The sequence below is a fragment of the Cygnus atratus genome, chromosome 2 (genome assembly GCF_013377495.2).
Source record: "Cygnus atratus isolate AKBS03 ecotype Queensland, Australia chromosome 2, CAtr_DNAZoo_HiC_assembly, whole genome shotgun sequence".
NCBI lineage: Eukaryota > Metazoa > Chordata > Aves > Anseriformes > Anatidae > Cygnus > Cygnus atratus.
In genome coordinates, this window is record NC_066363.1 from 127,460,317 (window position 1) to 127,486,602 (window position 26,286).

The 26,286-nt window shown below is 37.4% G+C and overlaps 1 protein-coding gene across 3 annotated transcripts in view; it reads right to left on the reverse strand.

Moving 5' to 3' along the window:
- Positions 1–26,286, reverse strand: part of JPH1 (junctophilin 1) — an 87,889-nt gene that overhangs the window by 19,636 nt on the left and 41,967 nt on the right. For all 3 annotated transcript variants that reach the window (XM_035563149.2, XM_035563151.2, XM_035563150.2), the window contains exon 3: positions 12,958–13,076. In XM_035563149.2, the coding sequence (XP_035419042.1) occupies positions 12,958–13,076 (119 nt within the window). The remainder of the gene's footprint in view (positions 1–12,957; positions 13,077–26,286) is intronic.

Genomic DNA, 26,286 nt, shown 5'->3' on the forward strand with positions numbered 1-26,286 from the left:
TCATAATCTAAGGTGCTCAAAGAGGCATAGGACTCTGAGAGACAGGTTCTGTCTGATTTAGATATTGTAGTTTAGGATGTCTGCAGCACCCTTCTAATGAATATAGGGTCCCTGCAGCAGGACAGGGAAGGGTACAACTATTCCATGATTGGGCTAACATGTAGCTAAGTATGTGAGATATCTGGTCCCCAGACAGCAAGAAGGCACCTGACTTGATTGTCAAGTGACAGGTGGGATTCTCCTAAAAAGAAATACCCTCATTCCAGTGATGCACATGTATGTTATTTTATTTCTTACTTCCAAATGATATATACAGACCTCATTACCTTTTTTTGGTTGCACCTAGCTGGTTATGCCATCTCAAATAATGGCTCTCCTTCAGCGTACATGAGAATGTTTTAAACAGAAAATCATACATTCGCTAAAATTTAAAAATAAAGTGTATAACAAAAGAGAAATAAGAATTAAAATGGAAGGCATGGTTCACACTGTTGATATTTACAAGAAACCAAAGTTTGGGTGCCTGTTTTAACTTTTAGCATCTGATGGCACCTACATTTCTGTGAGGTATTACCAGCATTTTAAATGCTAGTAAGCAGCTTCCCTAGCAAGGGTCAAATCAAAAATCTCGCCTGGATTAATTTTTAAATTCCTTCCAATACCTTTTTTTATTATTTTTTTTTCTTTTTCTGGATGGAGATACCATGGTTGCCTAGGAAAGCAAACTACAAGGTAAACATGAGGGAGAAGACTGCATGTTTTGCATAATCCAAACATATCCTGAAATATAGTGTTAACTATTTGGAATGCTTTATAAACTTTCTTGATTGACTTTCACTCCTAAATCCTCATTTCCTTCTCCCCCCCCCCCTTGAAAATACCTTCCCTTTGCTGAAATTTTATCCAGCTTAGACTTCTGTGTTTTTTCAGTCTATTGTTAACATTACTGCTTCCTTAAACACTACCCCTAGTAGAAGCCTTTCTTCTCCTACTGCACTGGAGGCAACAGGGATACTAGCATGCTAGCATGTGCCAACAGTTACACACTCACTAGATCCATGAACGTCATGGAGAATGATGCCTACGTGTATTTATTTTATGGAACTGTTGTGACTTGATCCGGCAGCCTGCTGTCCTTCAAGTCATGTACTACCAACGTGATCTCAAAATGTAACACAAAGATGGTATATAATGTGATCCTATGCTACTGCTACAACTGGTAGAAACTGCTTACTAAGTGTCTCATGTAGAACAACCCCAAACACTCAAAGTTCTGCGTGTCAAGGATGCCCTCTCAACTATTTTCTTAACTCTTCTTAGGAAACAGTTTTGTGCAGTATCATAAACAATTTCCAAGTAGTTTTGCTAGAATATCTGTCTAGTATGTTTAAAATATCTGCCAATACTTTATTTTCCTGGTTTTGACATCAATAAAAATCTACATCAAACACTTCCTGTCACAGACTTTACAAAGACCAAGAGTGCTGAGTTACTTATTTACTGACTACACATACAGAGACATGCATGCACCTGGCCAAACCCACAGCTAGTATTTATGCTTCTGTATTTACTCTTCTGATGTTTGCACAACACAAGGTAACTGTTAGTGTGGCTAGTGAACTGATGACTTTGTTACTAGTCTATCTATTTCACACAGAGAATGAGATTCCAAAATTACAAAGGTATTTGTTGAAAAGTATATGATATTATGTTATCTCAAAATGCTGTAAGAAACCTCTTGAAAGTATTAAGTTGTCTTCTCAAGCACCTGGACTTGAGCTGTGTTGTGGTTTAGCCCGGCTGGCAGCCAAACACCACACAGCCGTTCGCTCACCCTCCCCTCTCCCTCTCCGGGATGGGGGAGAGAAACGGGAAAGTGAAGTCTGTGAGTTGAGATAAAGACAGTTTATTAAAACAGGGAAAAGAATAACAATAATAATAATAATAATAATAATAGTATTAATAGTAATAATGTGTACGAAATAAGTGATGCACAATGCAATTGCTCACCACCCGTTGACCGATGCCCAGCCTATCCCCGAGCAGCCGGCCCCCCACCCCGGCTAGCCACCCCTATATATATTGTTCAGCATGACGTCAGATGGTATGGAATACCCCTTTGGCCAGTTTGGGTCAGCTGTCCTGGGTCTGTCCCCTCCCAGCTCCTGCTGCATCCCTAGCCTGCTTGCTAGCAGGACAGAGCGAGAAGCTGAAAAGTCCTTGGCTTGGTGTAAGCACTGCTCTACAACAATTAAAACATCAGCATGTTATCAGCGCTCTTCTCATTCTAATCCAAAACACAGCACCCTGCCAGCTACTAGGAGGAAAATTAACTCTGTCCTACCTGAAACCAGGACAAGCTGCTACCAACAACAAAGATAAAAAAGGAAATGGAAATCATATATAACATCACAAACTTGTGAGTCTAACGGTAGGATGACACAACAGAAACAGTCTATCTGTAAGGAACCCAGACTGCCTTCTCTTTCCCTCCCTGTCAGTTCCTGCAAATCTGAAGTTAATTTGAGTCATCCCATCATTATCATACCTGAATATAATACACAAGCTGTATTTTTATATTTTGTATTCCCAACAACTCTCCAATAAATAATTGAAGAATAAAGAACAAATGAATCTCCAAAAGTTAGATTTCCTTCCACAAAAGGTTTCTAAATGTGTCATTATAGAGCAAATGTATATACACTGAAAGATCTGAGAGCAGGAAAAAATAGACTAATGAATCTAAAAAACTGTCTGTAGCCAACACTAAGTAAAAACAATCTACTTATTCTGATTATCCAATCTCTGCTTCATTTCTATAACTGTTTTAATGGTGACTAAAGTTGCTGTGACATTTGTAGAAACAGAAACGAAATTCATAATTGTATTTGCATAATAGATTATAGTGTGTAGGCTCTTACACTTTTGGACTCATTACCACTAGAAACAGATTTATCCCACCTGATAGACAGCATTTTGAGTGCTGTGCAGCTCTCTAACACCTCACTGGGACATCAGCTCATGGGCACAAAAATTGCTCATGACCAGCAATCTTAATTACTGCATGGCTTTCTTTACTTACCCTAACTATCTTCTGATGAATACTGACAGAAGTTCAAAAAATATTTGACAAGATTATATGGTGTTGGCATATGGCTCCTGTATTTAGGCCAGGCTTCATTTTTCCAGGCTGGATAATATACACACATTGTACTTAACGTGAATGCTCCCAGCTAAATAACACACGTGCTATAATCTACTTGAATGCTTCTGACCCTGCAGGCTGCTTAATATGAAATAGCTGAGAAGGTAAGTTTTAGCTTTTTCACAGAAAAAAGCAGAGCCTATTTTACGTCAGCAAGGCTGCAATGGGGCATGAGGGAGATTGAAGCCTATGGTCAGTGTGTGCTTTACTGTTATTAAGAACAGGACATGAACCTCTGTTCATGGGAACCTGCTTTCTGAAAATTGGGAAAAAAAAATCCCTGGGAAATTTAGCAAATGTTAACTGCAGCAGTGGTGTTTTTTAAGCTCCTTTATGTCTATCATAAAGGATGGGCAGAAGTGAAAGGCTGTAATTTTGCTCTCAGCACAACTGCATATTCTCTGAAGAGATAAGTATGTATATAAAGAGTCTGTTAATGTGGCGTAATAGCCCCTTTACCCAGTAAAATCATATTTCTTTACATTTCTCCCAGCATGTTCACACTTTCCTTGTATGACGATGCCCAAAGCTATAGACACTATTTCAGAGTGCATGTCACTGGCATCATGCAGAGAAGGGACCATTACCCTTCTTCTCCATGACGTGCTTCTGTATATGCAGCCTGGAATAGACGCTTCTCCTGCTGGATCACATTTCAGGTGCATGGCTATCATCCTGCTCCATGGGAGTCTGGCAACTGACCTCAACAGGAGCAGGTTCACATCTCATCTCCAACTGGCTGACAGCCTTAAGGCTGTCTCATAGCACTTCTGAGGAGCAAGTCACTGTCTTCAATTTAAATACTGTCTGATAATTCTGCAAACTAGCTTGCAATTGGTGAGTGGCTGTTGGTGCGAATGGCAGTGCTCACTTTCTGCTATCTGTGAAACGTTACTGAGAACTTTGTTTTTCTCTGTTCCAGCTTGTGTTTGCAACATACCACTTCACTACTGCCTGTTGATTTAAATAATGCTGTTCACCATGTTATAAAAACACACAACATATCACACATGATATTTAGCTAGTCATTAGTGAAGACTCAGATGAGACGACTACCAATTTCCATGTCATTTCACTGGCTTCTCTCTCCTTGCTATTTTACATTTCCATTTATTACTTTTTTTCCCTTCATCAACAACCTCCAGTATTCCTATTGGAATCAGACAGGAAAACTCTCTAAAGAAGTTTGATTCTCCTTTTGAAAACATTATGAATTAGTAACTGTCATGTCTTTTTTTTTTTTTTTAATCTAAAATATACAGTTTGTTTTAGTTCAGGATCAAAACTGGAACTGATTTGGCTACCATATTTTAAATCAAAAACAAAATACTTACGTCTCTTAATATTTATTGTTCTCTTAGTTTATTCTCTCCTCTTGCAGAGGATATATGGATTTGCCTTTCTATTTAACATCAAAGCTCTCAACATAAGCATCCCAGTTCCCAGTAAGTCTTTGATAATAGACTATTGAAGTTGTATCATGTATGTTGCTTCTTGGGCCACATACAAACATGGAAGAAAGAGCAGGTCTTTCTGTCTTGCATTTTATTGCCTTTACAGAATTTGATACCATATACTAAGAACAAATTTACACAAAATTTCTTACACAAACCAGCCCTCAAGCTCCTGGTCCATCTGTTCACATATGCAATGTTACACAGATACTTGAAATTACTTAATTTATAGTAGATGCTCTACTGATACATCTCAATTAGCTTCAGATTAAAACAGCAACCACTTCCACTAAGCAAGTTTAAGAAACCACAAAATGACACAACCTAGAGATTTTTGGAGGACAAGAAAAATATCATTCATAGCTGTCAGATGCTTTTCAATACAACAGTATTGTTATTTAGTAAATTTAATAACCAAGTAAAATTTTCACTAGTCATTCTAACTTTTGGCTCTTTCAAAATTCTTATCTGACGAAGAAACAGTGCCTGCATTGTTTCTTCTCTGAACATCTTTCTGCTTTAGGAGTAATAAAAAAGCAGAGCATAGGATATGCACCCAGGGCTTGGGTTCTAGACATCAGCATTTCTCATGCCTGTGGATTTTGTAACAGTTAGACTCAGTACTGGGAAGACATGAAATGTCATCAAGCAACTGAAATTACATTTGAATGATTTATATGTGGAAAGTAACTAGACAAAGTTTCAGACTCTGCTGATTCTAGTCAGGAATCTATATATACATTACTGCCTTTACTTAAACTCTAGATATTTCAAAGGGAGAATTACTTGCCACTGTGATTCATCATGTCATCATACGGTAATGGAAGACTTCAGTTTTTAAAAAGTTTCCCTTATCCCCTTGCATTTGTAGAAAAAAAACCACACTGAATTATGAACTTGAAAGATGCAAAAGCAAGAGTCAAATAAAGAGATCCAAAATTCACTGCTTTTAAAATATGAGGTTTTACGAATTTTGTTGGAGGGTAAAGGGTTAATTCAATATTTTTCAATATTAAGAAACAGTATGTTATGAAAACAAGGCAGTATTCATTAAGATGCACCGCACTCCTGGTAAAATTGATTTTTTACACGTAGCAATGGACTCGATTAAGAAACTTACGAAGTGGGCTATCAGAACTGACTACTGCACTGGAAATGCCAGAACTATACAAATTCAACAATCGGTTTAATTCTGGTAAAATTAGGGCATGTGCTTAGCCATCCATCCTCTTGTGGCTTCTTTCCCGAGGTATTATTGATCTTCATATTGTAAGAAAAACCCCAATCACCATGTCACTTACCATTCTTACATAGTGTCAGTTCTCACTCTTCAATGCTAAGCTCTAGGTTTTCACCTCTAAACTCTGTTTGCCATAACCCCTTACTGCTCCTCTTCTCCAAATCTAACCCATACTTCACAGTTTATCAACTGCCCAGCAAATACCTTTTTAACCTCAAATGATACTTTTTGAGGAGCCTCTGCTGATTTCTTCGTCATATCTCAGTACCAGTACTTTATTCTCAACCTCCTTTGACGCAGTTGGCCACATACTCTTCTGGAACATTTTTGCTCTGTTAACTTCTATGATTCATCCTCTTATTTTCCCCTCATTTTTCTTACCCTCTTTAAACATACTTTCAAGGAAGAGAATCACAGATTACTCTGTTCTTGGTCCCACTTCCTTCTCTTCTTACACTCTTCATCCTGTCTAATCTCACCATCCAAAAAAATCAACTACCAATTCCATGCTGGCTATGTTTCAGTTCCAGATTTGACTCCTGTTCAGATTAAGATCTGAGAGAATAACTGTTACATGAATAAAATGCAGAAATCTTCATCCTCTCCAAATTCTCACCATGATCTTTCACACCATTCTGAAAAAGGCATTTCTCTGTATTACTCAGGTCTATAATTTAAACACTGTATTTCTTTTTCAGATCTCTCTAAACTCTCTCTACTTCTAGCTTAGCCTTAGGTCTTGCAGACTTTCTTTGAATAAAATGCTCTGTATATTATTAATCTATTTCTCTGTCCCTGGCAAATGTGCAACACAGCTGCAAAGATCATTCTTTTTCTACCCCTTCCTCTGAAATACCTCTCTGTCATCCCACTTCCTATAAAAACAACAGCAAAGAAGCCCACAGACCAGCAGCAAGTATTAATTGCTCGTGGTCAAGTAGATCTTGATGCTCTTACCAGCCCAGTATAACTGATATCACATGTTTAAAAACAAAACCCTTTTTCAACATAATTTAAGTCTGCACTAGTATAATAAAATCCTTTAAAAATAAATCACCATACTCCAGTGAAAAGTGGCACTGTAAGTCAAGTTCTCACAGTATAGACCTTGTTAGTTGAATTTCAACTTGGAACAAATATTTATGACACTTATAAACAGCATTTATAATGGAAATGTTGACATGCTGTGATAATGTACCCATGTGATAGACCCTAATTCATCTTCTCCTTGGCTAATGGACACTGGGACGGACCAATATAGAAGTCTACTGAAGCAGGACAACAGTGGTCAGGTTCTGTGTCCTGGAAGGAACAGATCTTTTGGAGGGCAAATGAATAATACTGAGTGGGAAACAGGAGTCAATTAAAATGCTAAGGTAGCACTGACCTCCTTCTCTCATACCTCCCATGGTGGCAGCTCAGAGCGATATAGAAGGCTTTAAGAAGGTACTTCATGATAGCAACTTAGCAGTGACAAAACCCAAGTTAGCCCAGGCTAGTTGCCTGACTATCCGGTTAGCTTCACAGTCAGATTCTGTAGCTTTTACAGTTGTATCTAGATGTAAATTAACTAGCTCAGTACTTAATGGAAGCCTGTGAAAATTACAGTGATTTCAACAGCTTTATTTCTCTACAGGAAGCTGGTTCTCTGTTATTAGTTTTTAAAGTTAATTACGTACTTTTTTTTCCCTAAGCAAGTCACTTGATTGTCACTCAAAAGTATGTTGGAGTGATTGACAAAGCATTCCAGAAGAATGAAGGGCATTCCTTTGCAGTCTCTCCTTCCTTTGCCTTCTCCCAAGCCCACACTCTCTTGTCCCAGATGCATTCAGGAAGGCTGGGGAGTGAGCTGAGCCAGCGTGTGTGTGACAGTGGGGCAGGATGCATGCAGACTGCCAGTGAGTTGGGCGGTCCTCACTGGGCAGGACAACAGATCTGGATAGGTGCACAGATAATGTACAGGTAATACATAGATAATGCTTCTGTATCTAGGGCTTGGCAAGACTGGTGATAAATTTGGAAGTCAAGTGGTCAGACAATAGTTATAAAAAGAAAGGAGAAAACAAGAATAAGCTTGAAGCTCACCTTTTCTTTTAGCCCACCTTGTTTCTTTGATTATCAGATAAAACACGAGTGCCTCGGTATAGTGTTCTCCAGACTTATGTAGAAAGAGGATGGAAGTAATAAACTGTACAGGAAAGATGCCACAGGAAGAATCCAACAACAGTTGCATGAGGATGATGAAGCCGTATGTCAAATCATTTCAGAAAACGAACAGGCTCTTGCATGACTAAGAATAACTAGTGAGCTTCCTTATGCTTTAAGGCACAAACTGATGGCATGGCTGGTAACTGTAATCAGGGGGAAATGCTCCTTGTAATTGGCTTTTAAAATAAAAATATCTGGCCTGGTCCACATGCATTTAGCCAGCACATTCCTGTTAATTAGCATCAGGAAGAGATCTCTCTTTCCTGTCCATATGGAGTTTGCATTTTGTGAACTGGAGGAGGTGGAGATGGCAGAGAGGAGGAAGATGGGAAGGATGTGTTTTCTTCCGAGGCTACAGACGTCAACCACTGGTCAAAAGAAAATGTAAAATGCAGTTTCTCTTTAATGCACTAGAAACCATCAGAAATTGCCTATTGCTTAAAATGCTTTTGTTTTTGAAACCAGTGATGTCAGAATGTTAAGTGATAGGGTTGCTGTAACGGTATCCAAACATTGTAAGAAAAAATCCTGGTAAAAACTATAAATTCTTATTCTTTTTTTATTAGAAAACCTTTGTTCCCTGCTCATATATTTCATCTAAAATTCTGTCCATCTCTTTCGTGAGAATTAACTGCTAAATTGCTTTTCTATTTCTTTTGTGCCTTGTTCAGGATGTCAAAAGCTGGAAGACTTGTTCTTGTGAGCCACATGTGTTCCTCAGGCAGCTGTTTGGCCTGATAAATAATCTGCCATAAAACAATTCAGATTTGAATTTCTAGAGCTTAATTGGTCCATGGTAAAGTGCCCAGACTGCTCTTACCCTGCAGCAAAGTAGTTTTACCCCTCTTTCATTTAATCAAATGTTATTCATTTGAACTGAATGAAGGAAGAGTATACATTTGCTGCAGGATATATATGTACACAGACAATTACAGCTTAGCTGTCCAGTCTGTGCAAGTTCATACTTTAGCTTACCTCCTGACAGCGTGTTTACAGGAGTATGTGCTAGAGATGGCTTGTAGAATTTAGCATGAATGGATAAGTCACAGCATCCATTAAACTTATGCAGGACTAGAACAATCTTCTCCCTTTTTTACTGGGTGCCAAAAGCCTTTCTTGTCTGTTACGTCTTTGATACAGTACTTCCATTAGTCATTTACCCTTCTCTAGGCTTTAACAAGAGACACAAAACCACTTTTACTGGTTTTCTCTGAGAAAAAACAAAACAAACAAACAAAAACACTCAAACTGTCCTTGGATAACTCCCTTGACTGAGAAAATGGCTCAGGTTTCATTTGTTTCCTGTCCTAACGTGCTCTTTTCTGACACATCTACAAGTTTAGTGATCCCTAGAGGAAACAAACAGGTCAGAGGTGGGATTTCTCAAAATTCGTTGTATTTAGCAATAAAAAGGCCTGTAAAGTCTGGCCTCAATAAAATCCACAACATTTGCTAAATGTACAAAACCTACAACCTTGAGGATAGGGCTCTACAAAGATATGCCATCTTCATTGCTATCAACCACTAGCAGAATCTTGTCTGAGTCCAGCATGAACGAGCTTAGAGAAAACAGCTCCCTGCAACCTTATGAACCCCTAGATCAACCTTTCCAATCACACTTACTCATGCTTGCTTTCCTAATATGCAAATATTAAGGTAATTAATTACTGGGAAAATTAAATCTGAAGATTCCTATGGCACCTCAACATTCATGATTCAGACTGACATCATTATTTGTACCTGCTGAATGTTGCTTTGCTTCCTAACGCTTTGTTCTCACTTCAATCTCCTTTTAAACTACATTACAAAGCTAGAACATCTTGGCAGCTTCTGATGAATGTCTTAATGAACATAAAATTTAAATGAAGAGAAAGTAATTGGGAAGTGAGAACTGTCATGGTACAATGAGTTATGAATGCTCACTGTAATTATAAATTTTGTATAATTCTAGGATATATGGCCCAGAAGGCTATATTTTAAGAATCTGAAATTTAAGAGCTTTATCAAAGATTTTCAAATATTTAAATGGACTTAGGTCTCAGGTAGTGCAGAGATCACTCCTTAAGACAGACAAAAATGCTTAACTTGTTTACGGAGAGGTATACGTATTTCACGTTTCTTCTCTCTTGTTGATTTGCTACATACATTTAGTTCTTGCTGACAGCATGTTTGTTTACCATTCTAAGCAGCTGAAGCAAAGAGAGAAAAATTACGCTTTCCCACACATAAGTAATTTTCAAGACAATTTAGCACAATGGTAAGCTTTCTCTTAACAATAGTTTCACAAACTGAGATACAACGTGTGTCATTAGCTTTTAGAAGCACTAACAGAAGCTTAAAAAGGAATTGTAAAAATAAAAAGCTCAAGCAGAAAACTGAGAAATTGCTATTAGGAGGCAACAATGCTTACCTTGTTTTCATTCAAACATACGAAAATGCTACTCGAAGAGCAGATACTTGCTGCCGTTTGTGTGAGGGAATGTAAATATTTTTAAAATGTATTTATCTATTTTATTATCTTAAATGACAAAAGTTATTGCTAATATTGCCCTATCACTCATAGTATGGCATGTGAGAAATATATAAATAAGCAAGCACTTGTACATGTGAGTCTCAGGGTTAACTGGTACTGCTCTGGAAGAATGTATCTGAAGAAGACATCATGAACACTGAGGATGAAAAGGCTCTCTGACACAGTAATACCTGAAAGCATTACAATGATGTACAAAACTGGTGTTTTGCTGCAGCTTATTTGGAATAAGTGAAATTTAGTCAAAATCTCAGCATCTTGAGGTTATCCAAGCAAAGGGAATAACAATCTTTTCAAATGTATACAAATATCCAGCCACCCTGAAAATAATAAGGAAATGTAAAATTTAGATTCCAAAAGAGATATTTATCTTTTGACAACTAGCTAACTAATTGATAGACATTTCCATACAAAGAATAGAGTTAGAAGATGTTGAGAAATGTTTTGTAACTCACTATAGACACACAGAGCTGGAATGGGGGAAAGAATACAAACCCTTGCCTTCGGTAACTGAAATAAAAGTTTAAGTGAGAGGAAAATAAGAATCCTACACCTTCTCTCCCCAGATCTCAGCCAATTTGTCAGCAATCTTACTTCCTATCCAGTGGCAGGAAGTAAAAAAAGACACCTAACAAATTCTTTATCTGGTGGATTTTTTGGTGTCGCATTTCACACCATCACACGTTTACATTTTCTCTTGAGTATTCTAGCCATTTCCTTATCTCAAGGATTCAGCAGCTTTGAAATACTTCCACTCCAAGTGCTTTAACTCCTTCGTTTCTATTCTCAGTCAAGCTTTCCTTTGACAGGGTCCTTGCTATTAGTTCTCTGCATGACTGAACCTATGACTTCTTAACTTACGACCAGTAAGACGAACTGCTGCTATAAACTGGGAGTTCATCAGTTTGTGAAATAATGAAAAAAAAAAAAAAGACTTTGGTATCACAGGAGTAAATGTGGGCCACTGATATGATGAGTCCACAGAAGAGGAAGTACTGAGGTAATTTCCAACAGTGAAAGGTACATAGTGATACCATGTTAAAGCCAGTAAAGTCTTATTGCTGCAATTACTCCTGTTGAGCACTGCCTACAGTTCTGGTCACCCATGTTAAAGAAAGACACATTTAAACCAGGATGGATACAAAGAAAGGTTGATAAGGGGAATGGAGATTCTAATTTGCGTGAGGTGACCAGCCTTTGACTTATGTACTAAACAAATAAAAAAATAAAGCCCCAACCCTCCCAACCCTAATACACACAGATTGCTCTCTACAACAGAATACTTAGAAATAAAGAAAAAAAAAAAAGTGCTGTTTAGCCTAACTGACAATAATGACTTATGAACCAGTTATTTGTAGTGATATACATTGAAAATGAAGGAAATGTGGATTGTTAGAAAAAATTGAAAAGATAGTTCTTCAATTGTGGGGTCATAGTACTAGCCTGTACGATATAGTAGTACCTATAAGGACAAAGGGGTTTGTATCTGCAGAAAATTACAGTAAGTGTACACAATAATCTATTTTAGAAGAAAAATGCAGACAAGTCCTTGAAAAGTAATAAATGATATGAAAACTCATTTGACAGGTGAAAGAAAGGACAAAATTCTGAAAATACATTAACTTGAATAAATGAAGATCCATTTCACCTATTTAACCTTAAGCTAAAGAGCAGCACACAAAAATATTAACCTAATGAAAAGACACCGGAAAAACAAGGGAAAAAACACATTGCTTCTTTTACAGCAACTTTTCAAACCATGTGACTGGTGAAAATGTGTTGCAGTGTAACACAGAATTAGGTGACAGAATTGATGCCGTGATATCCTGAGTCTGGGACTAATCTTCCACAGAGCACCACAGGCATAAGAGGAAAGAGTCCCTCACGAGTTACAGATGTGCAATGGCAAAGCATTCTCCAGAGCTCAGGCCTTAGCTAGCCAAGACTGTCAAAATTTCCCTCAGATAGTAAAAAGGATCTTTCCCATAATGAACACTCCACAAAAACAACCTGAATTTCTGTTGATTTATGTTCTCTGAAGTCTTACATTGACATCATTCTGAAGAAGTGATTAACTTCAGACAAAGCTGTATGCTTGATACTGACTTTTGGGCAGTGTTTTATACAAAGCAACAGTCAACAAATAATTAAAAAAAGAAAACAAAACCACCCTGAGGAACATGCAGTCTTCATTACTGTCACATAACTACTGCTTCTGTATAAACAACATTCAAAATGGAATAAACTTTTTAATTTAACACAGAACCTTTCTACTGCAAGAAAAAAGACTAGCCACAAAACAAAACCGATCTATAATTACCTGGTTGGTAGAAATTTGGTGAAAGTTCTCTGGCAACTGCTCTTGCAATATCACATTCCTGGCGAGCAGACTGAGCGGCCTGATCCGCGGCATCAGCTTTAGCTCTGGCATGTGCCGTTCTGTACAGAGTAGAAAACAGTTTATATGCAGAGGAGTCTATTATGAGTTGCATCAATAATGCAAGAGTAAAGTCCAGCTGCCCTTAGCTATTGTGCACTGTACTGCATAGCTCAGTTAGTCCCACGTGCTGTGAATCACTGCAAATCAAAGTATTCCACAATCAACGTGTTAGTCAGTTTTTCAGTCCTGCTCACCCTTGTATCACATTTACTTGTAGGTACACAATTCACAACTCAGCTTAATATTTAACTTTCTCAATAGAAAAAAAAAAGGTATCTAATTGAAACTGAGATTATGATTATTTGGTCAAATGCTAATACACAGAAGTGTACAGAAGGTCAGACTGGGACACTACACTGACTCCCAGACAGGGGTCTGTGAGACCAGGACACATGGTGTTCAAAGGGACTGTGGAATGCCTTTTAAAACACCTTTACAACATTTCAAAGTTAACGTTCAATACTGGGGGAAGGGCAAAATTGAGGTATATTGTCCCCAAAATTTGAGAAATGTGTTCCACAGTCAGACCATGTTGGAAAAGAATCGGATAGAAAATATGTGCTTGATGCTTCAATAGTCATTTATATAAATGGGGACTTAACACTTCTAAATTCTTGTAATTCACTGAATTTCAAATCCAAAACAATCTGAAAAGGCAACTTTTCTGAAGTCAAGACAAGAGTTTGGAATGCTTTCAGAAAGTAATCTTCACTCTGCTTCCCCTTTTTTCTTCTGTTATTTTAAAAAAGACTCAAGAAGAGCTTGTGCAAGTGCCTGTCACTCCTGACTGTGCAAATTGATAGCTGTGTTACTGCACAACTGCATCGCTGTTTGTCCCATCTTCCCTTACCACTTCATTTTTTAAATGGTCATCTGTATAAAAATTCCTGATGGCAGTGATCTCTGTGTCTCTGCAATGCTAGCACATAGCCTAAAGCTATAAAATGCTTCATTAGAACCGAGGGGAAGCTAAACATGGCAAAACAGCAGAGTTTTTCAGAGCCTCTAGAGAGAGTCATAACATTTCTAAAACAGTTATATTCAATTTTATGATCTCAGGAATTTTTTCATAGCATTCTAGCAGAAAGCTTACATTTAAGTAAGAATAAATTAGCAGGACAATAAAAGCTGCAATTTTTATCCCAAAAGCTGGGTGATAACATCAACAGCAGCCATATAAATGAAACCCCCAAACTTTCAGTGATTTCTATGTAAAAAAATAGTTTCATCTGCAAGGAATGAAGAAGAGTTCTATGTGTTTTAGACACAGGAAGAATTAAATGTTAGTATTGAACTGAATGAGCACCAAGAGATTAACAGTATTGCAGACTTTGCATTTCTAAAAAGATGCTTAATCTCATAGGGTAGTAGTACAAACACAGACATAAAAAAACACATAGTTTCATCTGTGGTGCCTAGAGAAGATTTATTTAAGTTACATCCTCCCCAAAATGTGTGTGTGGATAAATGTTGAATGTTATTTCAAAGCTTAACTTGTCATAACTTAACGGATAAATATCAGCTTATGTTGCTTTCTCATCGGTCCCTCTAGGTCTCCAAAAAGAAGATTATAATGAGGAAATAAGCGATAACACCTTTGACTTGTAGTCAGGATCAGGAAAGAAACTGTTAATCAAAACAAACACACGTTATAATCCCATATGTGTTCTGTGCAGTTCATGAAGGGTTGTACAGTATGTGCTTGTTCAGTAACAGCAATCAAAACCGTTCTTTCTCTATAATCATTATTTTCAATTAGATGAGCTATTCTTAGCTCCTGCATAATTATGTCTATGTAGCGTAAACCTAATGAAGCAATCATAGCACTGGGACATTGTTTTATGAGACAATAATGTAGTCTGCACATGGATAAACTAGACTCTGATCACCCTTTTGTGATGATAGAACAACTAGACTATTCCCACATAAAAATAGTCTAACACTATTGTCACAGCGGCAGTAGACACTTTAAAAGCTAGTATACTAAATGACCAGCACCAGGAAAACATACTGCCAGTTGTTTATTGATGCTTGTGAATTTTTGTAGTATTACACCCAAGAAACATCCTGTCTAACACGTACTGAAGCAGTGAAGGAATGGCATGGTTACTCAAGGAACGAGCTAGTGAAGCTTAGCCACGTGAAGCTGGGCAGAAGCAAGTCACAGCAGGAAGAAGCCAGTGGAACAGAAGGCAAATGAGTGCTGTTTTGCTTGGCTGCCTTATCTTTCACCTTTTATTCCTTCTTTTGCCTTTCACTTCCTGCCGTTCTGCTGCCTTTGTAGCCGCAGCCAGCCAGAAATGTGAGCACGTGGCTGTACCAAGACATCTCCCTGCTGGCCTCTTCAGCGAGCATCATCCACGAGCGACACTTGGCAAATGCCGAAAGAAGAGGAGAAGTGGGCAGCATCTAGCTCTGTATAACACAGGGCTGCACACTCCATCTGTGAACACGGGCTCGTCATTATTTGTGTTATTTGCTATTTAGCACCTTGGCATTTGGATGCTTTACTGGCCAACTAGCAATGTGTACTTTTTGGTCTCAATTTGCAATCGTATATTCAGACATTTTTTCACTTCATGCATGCTTACTTGTTGCAGACTCAAATATTTTTCTGTTGCTATTTAATATTCTTTTCTTTTTCATTCTTTCTTTGATTTGCCTGTGTGTTTTCCAAATTGCCTGCTTAGAATAACTCCTGCTTGGCACTATGTTTTGTTGTACTTGCTCTATTCTGCCCTGCACTCCCCGACTAGTGGGGACTATTAGCAGAGACTGTGGAGAGAGATGTTGGTTTTGAATGACAACTTTTATAAGGGAGAGATACCAAAGCCAGACAGCCCTACTGAAATGCAACTCATTTGTTCCACTCACGCTCTACACAGTGTAGGAAAGCCTATTTCTTGAACTTGCGCCCTGGAATAATTTTGTCACTGTAAAGTCTTGAACTTTTGTTTATTATTAGTAATTAATCATGGCCATTTAAGCCTGTGACTTGATATATCAAGTTGAAATCAGCCACTATCTACTTGAGAATTGTTGTATTTTTTTTTCTTCCCCAGAGAACTCCACATCTCTTGCTGCAATAAGAAATCTTTATGAGAACTTTTGAAAGAGAAAACTCAAAAATTTCTCCTCTCCCCACAGCCAAGAAAAAGACTTCTGCAGGTTTTGCATGCTGTTCTACACATTCTCCAGGAAGGGTTAATCTGTAGTTTCAGCAGCAAAATAGAAACTGTGCAGGAAAGTACGCAGCAACCCACAAACTGCAGAACAGTATGGGAAAATAGCAACCTGCTTTGCAATGCTGCATTCGGGTTCTAACAAACAGCAAAGGAACTTTAATGATTTCTTTTAATTCAACAGAGAGTACTTTGTGAAAATGAATTCTTATCAGCTGTATCACATAATACACATTACTAACTTTGGAATTGCCATGTGTATTTATATGTGTATCTACCTGAAAGCATTATCCTACCATTAATATTCTCTATGATGTCTCAAAAGGGCTTGAAAACTTTCAAACCAATATAAAATTAATGTGTTAAAAATAAGTTACATTTAGAGGAACAGTCTGCCACTTAACTGATGAGCCCACAGTGGTCTTCAATGCAATCACGACAGGGATAAAATCAAGTCATACCTGTGGTAGGAATCAAGCTGTACTTACATTAGAAAATGAACCCACAGCTACAGCCACAAGCTCAGACACAGTGCTGGTAGTAGGCGACTGAATGTGGAGCCCCTAAATCTACCAGTCTGTCATGAGTGAATGAGTGCTGCAGGACCAATGGTTAACTGAATAACTGCTATGAGAAATTTCATTTGGACTCATATCAGGGTCTGATTTTCAAAGAAGCCGAAGCTTTCTAGACTGCAGGACCACTGATATTGCTACTGATACCTCTTTTCTTCTCTGTTTGGCTAGGTAGTTTGGCTAGGTAGGTAAACCTGTACATGGATCCCAGCTACACTCAAGAGATTATAAGCGCAGAGTCAGGGGATCTTACAGTGTCCCCTTCCGGCAATGCTGCAATCAGATTTTCATCTACTTATGCCTGAAAAGTGACTTGGAGGAATATTGAGAGCTCAAGAGCTTAACCAACATTATCTAGCACTCTGCAGCAACAATGCTTACATATAATGCCATTTGTCTTGCATGCATTATGTAATGTTTATCTAAATTTAAACCCCATTTAGAACTGTCCATTACCCTCCAGATTATTTTGTATTTCCATGATATCCTTCAACATACTTGAAATGCATGTTGATTCAGTGTCAACCAAAAATGTAAGCAATGTGCGTTTGTTTCATTTTCCAGCTTGTATTAAACACAGGGATTCCAACATAAAGCTGTCCAGTAGCTTGCTTACTATTTCTTAAAATGATAGAAATATTTTTCTCAGTTTTGTTTGTCAAATATATGAAACACAATTATGTTCCTAATTATCAAATTATCCTACACTAATAATCTTAACAATGGTAGTTACTAACAGATTTCTATATTGTCAAAAATTTCAGTAAAGACTAAACATACGTAAAGTTGTCAGAGAAATTTAATTTATGGCAACTATCAGGTTTGTCTGAGTAACATCACGTATTGTAGGTTACTACCCATATCATCCTTTCTGAAAGTGAAATTCAATAAAAAAATCCCATCTTCCTGAATTCTAAAATTCAGTGATTTTTCTAGAAAGCAAAGAATATTGTTTGCTTCTTTTTCTTTCCAGGTATGAAACTTTCCAACATTTATAAATTTTCCTCTATCTATTGGAACTCAACTGTGAAAATTCCTATAGATATCAATAGTATTTCCAGGAAAAGAGGAAGAGAAAATCTTCATAGAATGATTCTTTGGTAGATTAATTTTCTCTTTGTCACTATTTCCAAATTTTTATATTATATATTGACATTGGATGCCAGAAAAGTATCTAGCATCTATGCATTTTTTAATAAAGCAAGTGGGAATTTATCAAGTGCACTAGTCATCCTGCTCATCTTCTTTCAGTGATAATACTGTGTGAAAAACTATTTTCTTATGATAGCATTAAAAATACGTATGTGCACAACTATGTAGAGCTACCTAGGAACTGTAGGCTTTATATTCATTACTCTCAGCAACTCATTTCTGTAATACACCTCAGAATTGAGGCTATGTCACTGAATACCAACAAGAAATGGAAGTTTCAGAGAGAAACAGAGAGGAAAAAGAACTATTTACAGATACTGCAACATGAGAGCTTTATGTCAGTGAGAAACTTATAGTGCTTCTGAAGTGCAGATTGAATTGACCAAATGAAGTACATGCCTTCAATCAAGAGACACAGAACTTAAAACTCTTCAAAGTGCTTTATTCGATCAATCTCCTTTGTGCTTTGCTAGATTTTAGTTTTAACCAGCTGGCTCCTTCTCCATGAACTGACTTCACTCAGGAATTGGACTACCTAGGCACTACTACCAAACTCCTAAGTAGTAAAGCGTAAACAGAGTTACTCCGTGCACAGTGCCCATACTGTAGTCCGTATATGCTACCTACTGGACTTTGTTTCTAAAATTCCTCCTTTCCAGACTAAATTCATTTCATATTTTTTCAGTCCTAATACATGTTAGAAAAACTGAAAAAACACTACCCTTTACTTAAAAGCTCATGAAAAACGGAGGAAATTCCATAGAATTGGCAGACAGCCAACCTGGTTTCAGTACTTGAGAAAATAATCTTGGGGGTAGTGACTGGTTAGCCAGAAGTCAGTCCTGGACATAAATAACAGCATAAATAAACTGGGTTTACATCCGTAAAGATTTATAGGCTAATAGCAAATAATGCCAGACGCCATACCTTCACAAAGAGTAGACTTTACTAAACACTTCTACACATGTAATGACTACAGGTCCAATACTTTATCAAGATTGCCTTAACATACTTGGATTTTTTGCAAGGTTTCTGATTTTGTACCCTCTGGCAACATAATTAAACAACAGCATAAATTACATCCTACTAAAATAAGGCATATCAAAATGGATTAAAATCTAACTTACTGACACATTTCAAAACTTAATCCAGAAGACATCAAAGGAAAGGCACATTTTGCCTTAGGAATTGGGTTTTGCTCCAGAGGTGTTTAATATTTTACTTTTATAATGGCTCAATACAATCTAAAACGTACTGTGTTAGAACTGGCAGATCATAGGACTTCTGGATTCAAAAAATACCCAAGAGGACACTGTATTGGGTTGTAACCTAAAATTCAATATAACAACTCCAAAAAACATTGCATTTGACCATATTGAAACAGAACACTGGGGAACAAAAAACCTAGCCGGTATGGGAGACTGACATGGAAAGAGGCACAGGAGTATGAGATCACCCTGGATGGCCCCACACTGCAGGAAAAGAAGGGTTAATGTGGTCTTTCAACGCACAGGAGACAAAAATCCGGTGTAAACAGGAATTTGTTCTTTCTGTGCAACATAATCCAGAATCCATAAAGCCACTAATGGATGCCCAACTCATCTACGTCTCAAGAAGGAAAAAGAAATGTCAGGACCGCAGAATAATCAAGGTTCTGAGAAGAGCTTTTTGATTTAAGCTCCCTCAGTCTCCTATCCACTCATTATTGAAGAAATACTAAGAAGCCCCTTATCATGGTGTATACATCCAACAGTGGAAAATGCAGAAGACAAAATGGAGAAGACTAGTGTTTCAGATGAAGACATAACTGGTTCAACTATTAGAAGCTGAATTTAGGCATAGTCAACCCTTGAAATGTTTTGGGTGTACTTTACACAGAAAAAGATTTCCAAGTCTTGCAAATGATACTAGGCAGTGTACTAAAAGTCCTCTTTTTTTTCTGAGAAAAATGACATGGCCTTTTGTTTACAGGAAGTGAGATTAGATGATTTAGAGGCTGTTTACATTAGGTATTTCAGACATCTGACGTAAATGCCTCATTGGAGGCACTCCTCTCACTCCATGAAAAGTAAGACACTTGAGACATTTGCAGTTTGGTCCTCTGAACTTCAGGGATGCTAAATTCCTGCAGTGGACAGCAGCTCTGCTATGCCTACGAATATACATATATATTATATATATGTTATGGTGAACACCAGTCTCTGTTTTTATTGTGGAATCAACCTTCTTATGTTTATTCTGAACCTGTTTGCATTCTCCTTTAGACTTCTATAGTCTGCATTAATAAAACCAGAAGTGGTCAACAATTCAGGGGTGCTGAAGTACATGTTTGTATAATTTGTATTGGTCATATGTGGGGTCGGCAATTCAGAGAGATTTCAGGAGAATGAAGGATAGCATCCCGAAAAATAAGCTATTTCTGAAAATCCACTTTTCATATTAAGCCGTTAGTTTAATTTCCCTTATCATTCTTCCAGTCCTGCAGTTTTGTTCACCTTTTTGGAAAAAGACTCTCATGCAGATGTTGGGATTTAAAAGGTTTTAGATTAGTGTTAAAGCATCAATAGACAAGCTGCAATTACATGGTACTCTCACTAACCTTAGGTGTCCCACTAGCCTGGCATTATTTATGTGCATGCCAGATAATCTGCTCATGGATAATGGAATTGTCTCTTCGTGTGAAGTGTTTACTTTCATTCATTATTCTGTCAGGAACTTCATTGAGAAAAGTTTTTATTTCATACTGATTGTACTTCATCTTAGCACTGTCACGGAAATCTTAACAATGGCCCAGCCTTCAATTTCAGCAAGATGAGCAACACCATTTCTGACAGAAACCAAGTCTTCCTGTGGGGCAACTTACAACTCAACAGGCAAAAACCACTTTTGTATACTATGCTCTTAGGGTATTTTCCCAACGTGATTCACTGACAGAATCTTTTCATGTCACTAACTTCCAAGAACATCTGAAATCTACATCTCAATGTGCCTTTGTCTATTGTATTTCATAGAATAAACAATATCTTATCTGATTTTATTACTGACTCTCCTTAGTGAGCAATACTTTCTTCTAGTTTCCTAATTCCATAATGGTAATTGCTGCAGACAGGAATGGGAGTGCTTTTGATGTTGTTATTGTTGTTTGGTTTGTTTGTTTGTTTTAAAGATAAGGGAATATCTGCAAACAATTTGTTGTTTCTGATCATCATGGCCAACACATGGACTGCTGTGATAACTTCCTACAAGAATTTCTAGGGTACATTTAGGGCACTGCATTTTTCACCAGTCACTTTTTTTTTTTTTTTTAACTGTACTGCTCTCTACTAGGGACAAATTTAATAAAATATTAGGTATGACAAGAACGCTATCATCAGTACTAATATCTGGCAGCTCTTTGAGATCCTGCTTAAAAGAAAGCAACAAATCAGGATCCCAGGAATACAGCTGACTGAAAAATAAGAACAGCTTGCAGAAGAGGAAAAGACTAGGAAATATCTTTCTATCAAAATAAACTGTTTTCAACTGATTTTTTCCACTTTCAAATGCTTGTAAAAACAAGAAAACGAAAATCAGAAAATATGAAATCAAATGCCAGTTTTTAGAAAATAATACACTTGAAATCATTTACAATTAGAATAATTCTAGTTAGAAAACTTTCTATTCACCAGTAAACACATGAAAACCATATCAAACATTGTCATTGACAATGTCTTTATTCCTTAATTCTTCCTCTATAAAGAGCTTATGTGCTTTTCTTTTTGGATATATAATTTTTAAATTTTAGGGGAAAAAGTCCACCGTGTTACAGATATTTTAGCAAAGAATACATAAGTATTATGTATCAAAATACATAATACAAAAACACTGTTTGACCTCTCTTCACTTCAATGTAATATAGATAACTTGCAATACACTTGTTCCACGAAAATTAGATTACAGTAAATTGCAGGAAAAATAAACTATTAATTGTGAAAATGTATTTACAATTTTGTGTTTGCTGGCTTCAAATAGTATCACAAAAACTCAACAATCATAAATACTTCCAGGAGTATTCATGCTTTTTCCTAATAGATGTGGGTGTTTGTTTCTTGTGGTTGTATTACCTAAATCCAAAGACTTCATTACTGTGCTTGATAAAGGAAAATATACTAAGAAAAAAGTCAAAATTAGAGATTTAGTGGCTTGGTGCTTATTTGCCTTTCTTTTTTCCAAAAACTGTAGCACACACTTATTTCTGCCATTATCTCGTAACAGTACTAGGAGGGAACTGAAATCTTCATAACAAATGAGAACAGAAATGATACATTGACTGTGGAATATAGCTTTAAATATAAGAGTTTTGGGGATGCTTGAAAAAAAATCTAGAACATAATGGCAAACAAAGTAATTCTTTCTGAGATATAATAGTGTGATTTATTTTTGTGTATATTTAAAAAGAAAAAGAATGTGGTAATTAAGATGTTTAAATAACAAACATTGACATGAATTCAAATAATGTGTGGCAATGCTTGTGTTTTTGAATGGTCCTTTTTGCATCTCTGGGCATTTAAATCTAGTGGGAAAACAAAATTTTCATCTTTCTAAAGGCATTAAATGTATGTGTTTAAAGTTAATCTTTGTGTCTTTAGAAGTCTGACAGCCAAAACTGAATTGGGCTTATTTTTCTTTACATTGTTCACTTCTGTCCCCCAGCCAGGTACAAGATGTCTAGAAAAATAGTATTGATAGAAAAATGTCCAAGAAACCATTCAGGGGTTAGTTCTTCTATCTTCAGTTGTTACAAATTCACTGATACATTTTAAGATAACTCTATAAAAAACTACAGAAATACCTGAATAACAGAAAATGCTAATGTTATATGTGAACAGGTTAATTAGCAAAAGGCCTAAGTTCTCCAAGAAAGACAAGTGCTGAAGCATAGGGATGGCCACATGCGATTTGCCCTTACCCCAGGCAAGCAGATATGAATCAAGCTGCTCACACCACACATTAAGTATCAAGAGACTGAACAGTGTGAACAAGCAAAAGAAAGACTTTGCTGACCCTTTTGTCTGTAAACATGGAATTGCACTTAACTGAAGAGCACAGTAGATTGGCATTTGAAAACAATGTCAGATCATTTCAGACACAGAGGAGGTGACGGCTGTTTCACAGTTTTTGTTGTCTGTAGCATGAAGGAAATAGAAAGTCTGGGCTTACAACAGTTAACAGCTTTAAAATAATTTTCTCTCATGTACATAACACACATAAGTAAAAATGTACGTATATATTTGCCCTGTGTAGCTACCTACAGTGCTATCCAATAATACACAATTTGAATGAACGACCACCATGTCCTGTCAGCTACCAGAAAATTAGAAGAAAAAAAGGAACATTGCTCTCTGTTGGTTGCACAAGGGCTGACGATCTCGTCCAGATGCCTGAAAGCACTCTGTGGAGTACACAGGCTGCTGAAAGTTCACAGCAGGCTATTTATTCCTGCTTCCGAGTGGTCCCTGAGTGCTTTGTTCAGCTGAAGTCATGCAGATCTGCACCATGAGGCTAAAGATTCATTTTTGTACTCTAATGTAATAACCGCATGTAAAGTAACAACTTATTTCAGACTCAAAACTCTATTGTTTTGAGTCCCTCTGAACAGTCATGGTCTATTTGCTCCTTTTAATTTCCTTACTATAGTCCTTGTAGCCCTGACATTCTCTCCCCACCTCTTTAGGAAGCAAGTATTCTCTTTTCTAAGCCACTAATAGCAGAATTTTAGTAAAAATACAACTATGTGCAATGAAGCAGGAAGTAAATCCCAATATTACCAATCCCAATTTCTTCTTGTTCTGTTTTTCACATAGAGATTTATTTATCAGACTTGACATCTACCTAAAGGTTAATAGGTTTTACTGATTCTCATGACTCTGACATGGGAACAGCTGCTAAGACAAGAATCTACTATCGGGCAATACCCTGCCTGCCACATCCAGCAAAAAGCCATTTGTACCAAGGTCTGTTCTTGAGAGCTGGTGCCCTGGTAAGGCAATTCCTGAGCCTCAAAAATTACACTCCAGGCATCCTAAATATGTTACCTTCCTGAACTGCAGATCTCTGAGACATGATTAGTATCGGAGAAGTGCCACATCCTGGATCCTCTCCCTTTTGCATAGCAGGACTGCTATAGCTTTGTGAGCTTGCTAGTAGCGCTGGATTTGCTGTGCTGCACAGAATGATGGTGCTACATACATAGGAGTCTTTTCCACAAGTGTTGGCCATTACTACATACATACCAACTAAATTCTGTACTCTCCATGTCTTCAGTAAGTTATACCACAGGAGTAACTAGTGCTACTACAGCAGTTCATGTAGCTGGCAGCCAGTGGCAACAGCATTGGTTTGAACTCCGAGTGAGAGGAGAATACTTTTGCCTACTATTTCTCTTGAGGACATTAAAGGAGCCTCTTCATGTCAAGGGCATGCATTCATGACAGGGAAAGGGCTTTTAAATCCTGGGAAAGGCAGTGTCCTGGAACAAGCTTGTAGGCTGGATGAATTATCTTGTCGGGCTGTGTACCAAGATAAAGACGAACCTTCTAAAGAGTCAGTACAGATCCACCATCACCTGAACATGTGCCTTATTTTATGAATCCCATGGGGAAACATGAAGGTTAGTAAAAGGGAAGGCCTCAGTGTTGCCTCAGTTCTTCTACTGAAGCCTATGTTGCTGAGGGCTTAAAGGAGGAACGGAGGACATTCCTGAGGAGCCACTGGAAGAGCAGGGAAAGTAAACACATGCTTCCTTGCACAATTTGATAATTCAAGATCATCAGTATGAGGTAATTCAAAGATTATCCTATTTTACATAATTAGCAAACTAACAGCAATAATACAAATCTCTCACTCAAACAATGGTCAGAATTTCTGTTATATCTATCCATGAAGTGTATATTTATTAAATGTGGAATTTGACCTTATTTATGCCTAGCTGACAATATTTAAAAAATGTGAGGGTCTGCTCTATATAGCCGTCTTGCTTGCTCTGTTATGAACATGCTTTGGTAGCAAGTGGATGTATACGGAATATGATTTTGTATTAGAAAGGAGAAGTCAGTTGATAGCAAATAGAGACTTACTCTTGAATCCTATTAAATAAATAACATTTTCACTCTCTGTGAGACAGATGTGTAGTGAAAGGCCTGCTGAGATAAAGAAAACTTTTGCTATGAAGCATAGCCCTGAAATGAACGCTGCTATTGTACTGTAATGGGTTAGTTTGCAAGGAATTGTGTGGACAGTACTTCCCATAACTTGAAATATTGCACTTGTGCTTTGGGCAGTTTCTTGTTCGTACTTTTGTGCATGGGAGTCCAACTGTAAAGTCTTGCAATTTATACTTTTTCTTTAAAGGCTAGTCTATCTGGTAGAAAAGAACTGTTTTGCACAGTCAAATAGTTGCTGAAAATACAAGATACAAAATAACCTCTTTTATGACAGGTCAACTAGAAACTAGGAAACTAGAAAAATCTAGGAAATTAGATTTCTATCAGGCAATCAAGGTGGAATTTCACAGAACAGGCAGAAAAAAACATGGTTTTAAGGAGTTCTTCAGTCCAGCATTTTCATGTACTTTCACCATGATACATATAGGCAGAAATACAACCTTTCATGTGGTCTGTCAAAAGATTGATCACTGTGGAGAAGAATGATACCTTTTCTTGTGTTTTCTAGGCCTGAATAAGAATTCAAACTGCAAGGTTGTTCAGTTCCACACCACCTGGATAGAAATCAAACAGGTCACAACGTGAATCACTGCTCTATAGATCTCTCTCATCACCTAGCTGTCTAGGTGAAAACTGGAGTTCCTTATCTTAAACATACCATACATTTTATAAAGAGTGCCAACATTTTTAGAGAAGTTCAAGATGCAGCATTCTTGATTGGTAATTCCAGGTATATCATATGTTATCTCCTTAGACCTGCTAGAATAACCGTGAATCAGTCTTACACTTTAAACATGAAATGATAAAATCAAATATTACCAGCCTATAAGTGAGATAACTTATGGACAACTGTGAACACAGCAGTGTGCTCAAGTGGCCAAGGCCAACAGCATCCTGGCTTGTATCAGAAACAGCATGGCCAGCAGGACTAGGGAAGTGACTGTTCCCCTGTACTCAGCTCCGGTGAGGCTGCACCTCAAATACTGTGCTCGGTTTTGGGCCCCTCACTACAACAAGGACATCAAGGTGCTGGAGCGTGTCCAAAGAAGAGCAGCCAAGCTGGTGAAGGGTCTGGAACAAAAGTCCTATGAAGAGAAA